The 6138-nt window shown below is 41.5% G+C and overlaps 1 protein-coding gene across 2 annotated transcripts in view; it reads left to right on the forward strand.

Moving 5' to 3' along the window:
• LOC116672629 (MICOS complex subunit MIC26) overlaps positions 1-5573 on the forward strand; it is a 57311-nt gene extending 51738 nt beyond the window's left edge. The window contains exons 8-10 of one of the 2 annotated variants that reach the window (XR_004327601.1): positions 3398-3487; positions 3842-3987; positions 4081-5573. Coding sequence is in view for 1 of the 2 variants with exons in the window: in XM_032504556.1 (XP_032360447.1) it covers positions 3398-3487; positions 3842-3877 (126 nt within the window). In the remaining variant the exon portion in view is untranslated. Of the gene's footprint in view, positions 1-3397; positions 3488-3841 lie in introns of both variants that reach the window. The other variant, XM_032504556.1, reaches the window with a different exon arrangement.
• The last annotated feature ends 565 nt before the right edge of the window (positions 5574-6138 follow it).

A 6138-nucleotide genomic window follows, 5' to 3' on the forward strand; every position in this document is an offset into this window, starting at 1 on the left:
TTAGGCTAAAATGAGCAGTATAACAATGGGTTTAAAGGTAGTACAAAATAAAGTTTGGGCAGAAGCTATCCGAATTAAATGGCAGTGGAAAGTAATTGCATTTTACGTTAAAATTAAAGTACGTAGTGCAGATGTATATGTAAACAGTTGGTACGTAAATAAAAGTCAGCAGTGCAAATTGAAATACAGTCAGGTAAGTAGTGCAAGATGCAGATATGAAAAGTTGTCACTATAATAACAGTCAGCAGTGCAAGTAAACATTATTGTATTGCAGATAACACAATGGAGGCAGGTGTGAGGAGGGAGGAGGAGTCTAACAGTATATGAGGGGAGTGGGATCAGTGAGGACATCTTGATGTGACACACTGTTCTACTGAGAACTTTTCTTTAATCAGACAAGTCCCATTACACTATTGATGCTCAAACCAAGGCGTCAAAACACGTTTTCCAACATGTGACGTTATAAAAAGCCTCTCTGAGGGGAGCTAGACAGAATGTAATAATAGGTTGTGACTATATTCCAAGTGCAATATTTCTGTACTTTGCGGCGTGTTCATTGTGCAGGTGAGGTGCAGTGGCAATAATAAAACAACTATGGTGCAGCACTTCATGGAGATGATTAAGCCACTTTTAAAACCTAATAGCAGCCATTTGCGTCATGATGTGCACTCCTCGGAGTCATGACCGGTCAAATCTTAACACACAGCGTGACACCTATTGATACATTTAGTTGGACTTAGCACTTCTCGAGGATTCTTTTTTTAAATGTCCATTGTGACTAAACGTCATAAATCCCAAACAAAAGTCACTTTCCAGAACGTGCCTGAGAGTCATCGTCAGGTCTCAGTGTTGGTACGTGTCAGATTTAGTTAAACTCCACTTTAAAGTGACAGACTTAGGCCCTTCTCTGTTAATGTTGTGACTTTGGGGAATTTTTCCATTTAAAAGTCAAGTAAATCAGTGCTGCACACACAGGGCGTCACACAGCCAAGGAGCGGTTGTCTGTCCGTCTGGAGATTAATTATTAAATCAGTAAAATGTGGGTAAAGTCAAGGGAACAAGGCAAGGACATAACAGTTCATAATGCAGCGCTTTCACTCTGATGCCTGGTGTAAAACATCTCCTCGTCTCTGCAGGCTCCAGGGTGAAGCAGCTGGTGTTTCCAGTTGGACTCAGGTCTGAGTGCCTCCATGTTTACCCTCAGCAGGCTGCGTCTTTACTCAAGGTGTGTTTCATTATTGCAACTTCCTGTTTTTTTGAATTCATATTCATCAGAGAGACATCTGTAAAGCTCCACGTCAACTGTTCCATGCATCATGGTCATCCCAACTGAAGAGAATCAGTTGTTCCCTGAATCAGACGTCTAACTTAAGGCTCCTTAGTTGAAGTTATTATTTATAGATAAGATAAAGATAAGATGTGCTGTTTTTTTTTACACTTAATTATGCAATGGTTATGGTTTTTCAAAGATTACAAATGATTAAAGATCCCATAACGTGTGTGGTGTTTTTTGGAGCTTTTATCTAGACCTTAGTGGTCCTAATACTGTATCTGAAGTCTCTTTATATAGACTAGTGGTCCCTAATACGTATCTGAAGTCTTTTATATAGACCTTAGTGGTCCCACTACTGTATCGAAGCTCTTGGTATATTGAACCTTAGTGGTCCCTAATACTGTATCTGAAGTCTCTTTTATATAGACCTTAGTGGTCCCTAATACTGTATCTGAAGTCTCTTTATATAGACCTAGGGTCTAATACTGTATCTGAAGTCTTTATATAGACCTTAGTGGTCCCTAATACTGTCTGAAGTCTCTTTTATATAGACCTTAGTGGTCCCTAATACTGTATCTGAAGTCTCTTTTATATAGACCTTAGTGGTCCCTATAATGTATCTGAAGTCTCTTATATAGACCTTAGTAGTCCCTAATACTGTATCTGAAGTCTCTCTTTATATAGACCTTAGTGGTCCCTAATACTGTGATCTGAAGTCTCTTTTATATAGACCTTCTGTGTACATATTTTTAAGTTTTAGGGCCTTTACATGACACCCAGGACACTAAACTCCGCTCTGCTCTGGCATAGAAACTGGATTTTCCTAACAAGTCAGCAAAAACCTCCACATGACAGAGACAGACGACGACCCTCTTAGTCTGTTTTTTCACATCTTTATTTAATCTTCTTCCCAGTACTGAAATAAACTCAGGACACAGTGTGTGAAAGCACGAGCGGCAACATACATCTACTTATTTTCTTTTAAGGTACAAATTAATCCCTGTTGGTGGGTATTTTTGGGCACCAATGAGCCCAAAAAGAAGTTATTATTATAACGGAAAACACAGAGGAAATTACACCCTCGCCCATGAGCTAGCTGTAGCTTATCAGCTCAGACGGGAATCACGTAGAGGTGAACTTTCCAGGCAGGTCTCGATGCTGGATCAGTTTTTGCGTGTTTGATCTGAGCCTCGTTTCTGTCAGGAAAGGGTTGTGCTTTCTGACAGGAAGTCCTGGCTGTGAAGGTGTCTGGGTCATGTATTTACGTGTTTCCACCCTGAGAGCGACTGACAGGAACATGCACACACACACACACACACACACACACACACAACCACCACACACCGCACAAAGAGACACGCCCTGACGCGATCACACGCGCAGCAGTGGACGGATGAGCAGGGGGCTGAGATGTTGTTGTGTTGTTTTTGTTTTTTGCTGTTATTGAAGAAAATGCTGCTGCTGTAAAACAAAATGTCCCGTTGTGGGATGAATAAAGTCTAATCTAATCTCTAATCTAATCTAGATATGAAAACACATGTGCTGACAGGATAAAAAGAGACGTTGAGCTCTTGTTGTCAAAAGACTTCACTTGAGGGACGTGTACTGAAGCCAATCATGGGTCAAAATGTAAAAATATAACATGAAGATCTGGCAAAACATTTTGACCTATAGATTTAAATTTAAAGATTGCATCAGTTATAATTCAAGGCCTCACAAGGACTGTGTAGTTGATAGTGTGTTCTACCTCAGGTCTCTGCAGGGTAAATCAGACCACTAGCTAGACTATCTGTCAATCTGAGGATGTGGTTACTGGTCCTCAGGTCTCTGCAGGGTAAATCCAGACAGCTAGCTAGACTATCTGTCCAATCTGAGGACTGTGGTTACCTGGTCCTCAGGTCTCTGCAGGGTAAATCCAGACAGCTAGCTAGACTATCTGTCCAATCTGAGGACTATGGTTACCTGGTCCTCAGGTCTCTGCAGGGTAAGTGCAGTAGTTCTAGTTTATAAATGTTGGTGCAACGCCTGCCAGACACCGAACCATGATCCGGTTATTAGTTACAACATGTCCGCCCTCTCTCTGATTGGTTGCTTTGTTGACGCTGGTCCTCGTGTGTCCTCCAGGTGAGTCGGGACTCGGCATACACCTTGGCTCAGCGGGGCCGCGTCACCATGGAGACTCTTTGGAAAGAGCCTCCGTTTGGTAAAAAGAAGGTGAGGATTATCAGAATTATCTCAGAATATTATCAGTAGGGCTGTCCTCGACTAACGCTCATTTTGTTTTGTCGACTTATGAAGTAAGTGATTTAATCTGTAGATGTGTTGAGAAATAACGAGGAAAAAGCACCACTTTAAATCTGGTGTTTACCAGAAACGTGCTCATAGGTTTCTGGACATAATTTTTTTTTTTAAAAGACAAATTGACTAAAGAATACTTAGTCTTCTAAGAACAAAATAACAACAGAGGGGACAGCCCTGATTATGCATACTGAGTTATGTGTATTGATGTTAAAGGGTTTATTGTAGTCGCTATTCTTACTGTTGTCTTTCTTCTTTATTTTGGAAAAGAAAGAGGAAACGGAGAGAAAAGACAAGACCAGCTGAGACGGCAGGAAGACACACACCTGTCCACCCTGAGAGACTTTCACCTTCCAGTAACACACACACACACCTGTCCACCATGAGACTTTCACCTTCCAGTAACACACACACACATCACCTGTCTCATTCATGCGGATTCACTTCCAGTAACACACACACACACCTGTCCACCATGAGAGACTTTCACCTTCCAGTAACACACACACACCTGTCCATCCTGAGACTTTCACCTTCCAGTAACACACACACACACACCTGTCCATCCTGAGAGACTTTCACCTTCCAGTAACACACACACACCTGTCCATCCTGAGAGACTTTCACCTTCCAGTAACACACACACACACACCTGTCCATCCTGAGACTTTCACCTTCCAGTAACACACACACACACCTGTCCACCATGAGATACTTTCACCTTCCAGTAACACACACACACACACACACCTGTACATTCTTCTTCTTCTTCTTATTCACTCACAACCAAACTCCCACAGCCCCGAACCAGTTATTTAAGTTGTATATCTCAGGAACCTGGTGGAGTAAGCGTGTTTCTGAGACCCCTCCTTCCTCATCTTGATTCATTCGTTAACACAACCTCTTCCAAGAAAGTAGTCCCTTTAGATAACCGCAGTTATTCCCCTTCTCTCTCTAGTTATTCCCAGTTTCTCCGTCCGTGACGTCAGCTCTTCCAGTTTCAGTTGGCTTGCGGGAACCAGGTCACAAAGTTGAGTTGCTCTAACATGAAGGACGACCTCCTTCCTTTTTCTTTTATTTGTTAAAGCTGCACGACGTAGTTTCGCAGAGAGAAGCGGCTGCTTTATTTGGGTTTTGTGGCATTTTCAGGCCTTTATTTACAGGAGAGCTGAGGACATGAAAGGGGAGAGAGAGGGGGAAATGAATGAGCGGAATCGAACCCAGTAAACCTTTTATATAGGCGCCTGGATAGCTCAGTTGGTAGATCAGGCGCCCGTACAGAGGTTTACTCTGTTATTTATTTTTACCTTTAATTTTTGACAGGACAGTTAGGTGAGAAAGGGGAAGACATGCAACCTCTAACCAATGAAACAGCCCGGCCACAGATGTGACACCGTTAAAACTCAGTTTTATATCATTATGTGTTATATTCAGTTTTATATCATTATGTGTTATATCACAGGCTGTTACAGAGAGAAGCGGCTGCTTTATTTGGTTTTTGTGGCACTTTTAGGCCTTAATTTGACATGAAAGGGGAGACCTGGATAGCTCAGGTGCCCATATAGAGGTTTACACTGTTATTTTCCTTTAAGATTAGGGGTTTTCCACCTTTAATTTTTGACAGGACAGTTAGGGGATGAAGGGGGGGGGTTAAGACATGCAGGAAATCGTCACAGTTTGGATTTGAACCCTGGACCTCTGCATCAACGCATAAATAAATAAATCTCGGTGCATGTGCGCCCGCTCTACCACTGAACCAACCTGGCGACATTATTAAAACTCTGTTTTATTTCATTATGTATATAGCACTTTGAAAAGTAGACAGGTTTGCACTGAAGTGCTTCACAAAGACAATTACATATATAAATATGTGTATAAACATGTAACATGTGTGTGTAGATGTTGTGGGAATAAAACCAGATTTAAATAGAAACAAGTTGAATCGCAAATGAAAACCCAAAAAGAAAAGAAAAGAAAGAACAGGTTAAACACAATTAATAAAGAGAATAAACTCAGAAATACTCAAAGCTGAGACAATAAGTAGTTCAACTGGTTAATTCAACAGATATTTATCAGCCACTATCTCGATACATTAGTTAAGTAATGATGCTGGTTTCAGCGTCCACAGTGGGAGAAGGTGCTTATTAGTTGTCTTATTTTATGGTACATTGCATATCTTTGGGATTTGGACTGTTGAAAACCATCTAGAGGACGTCACATCGCACACGTGTTAAGGTGCAGCCCTGAAGAGAGAAGGTTACCAACGGTACAGAATACTAGTAGAAGAAAGGTTATCTGTTTCATTCTGTTGTTTTTTGTCTTTTCTTGTGTCTGGAAGCAGAATGAATCTCAAAAACCTGTGAACCGGTTTCAAAGAAACGGAGTGGAGTGGGTTTTTCTTTTCTTTGCAAAATGTCAAACTATTCCTTAAAGCCTTTTCTCTGTATTATGAAGCCGTGTTTTTCTTATTAGCCACGTTAAACAAGACCAGCACAGCTACAACGACCCAGTATCCAGGGACGACCCGGTATCCAGGGACGACCCGGTATCCAGGGACGACCCGGTAT

Source organism: Etheostoma spectabile, chromosome 22 (assembly GCF_008692095.1).
Source record: "Etheostoma spectabile isolate EspeVRDwgs_2016 chromosome 22, UIUC_Espe_1.0, whole genome shotgun sequence".
Taxonomy (NCBI): Eukaryota; Metazoa; Chordata; class Actinopteri; order Perciformes; family Percidae; genus Etheostoma; species Etheostoma spectabile.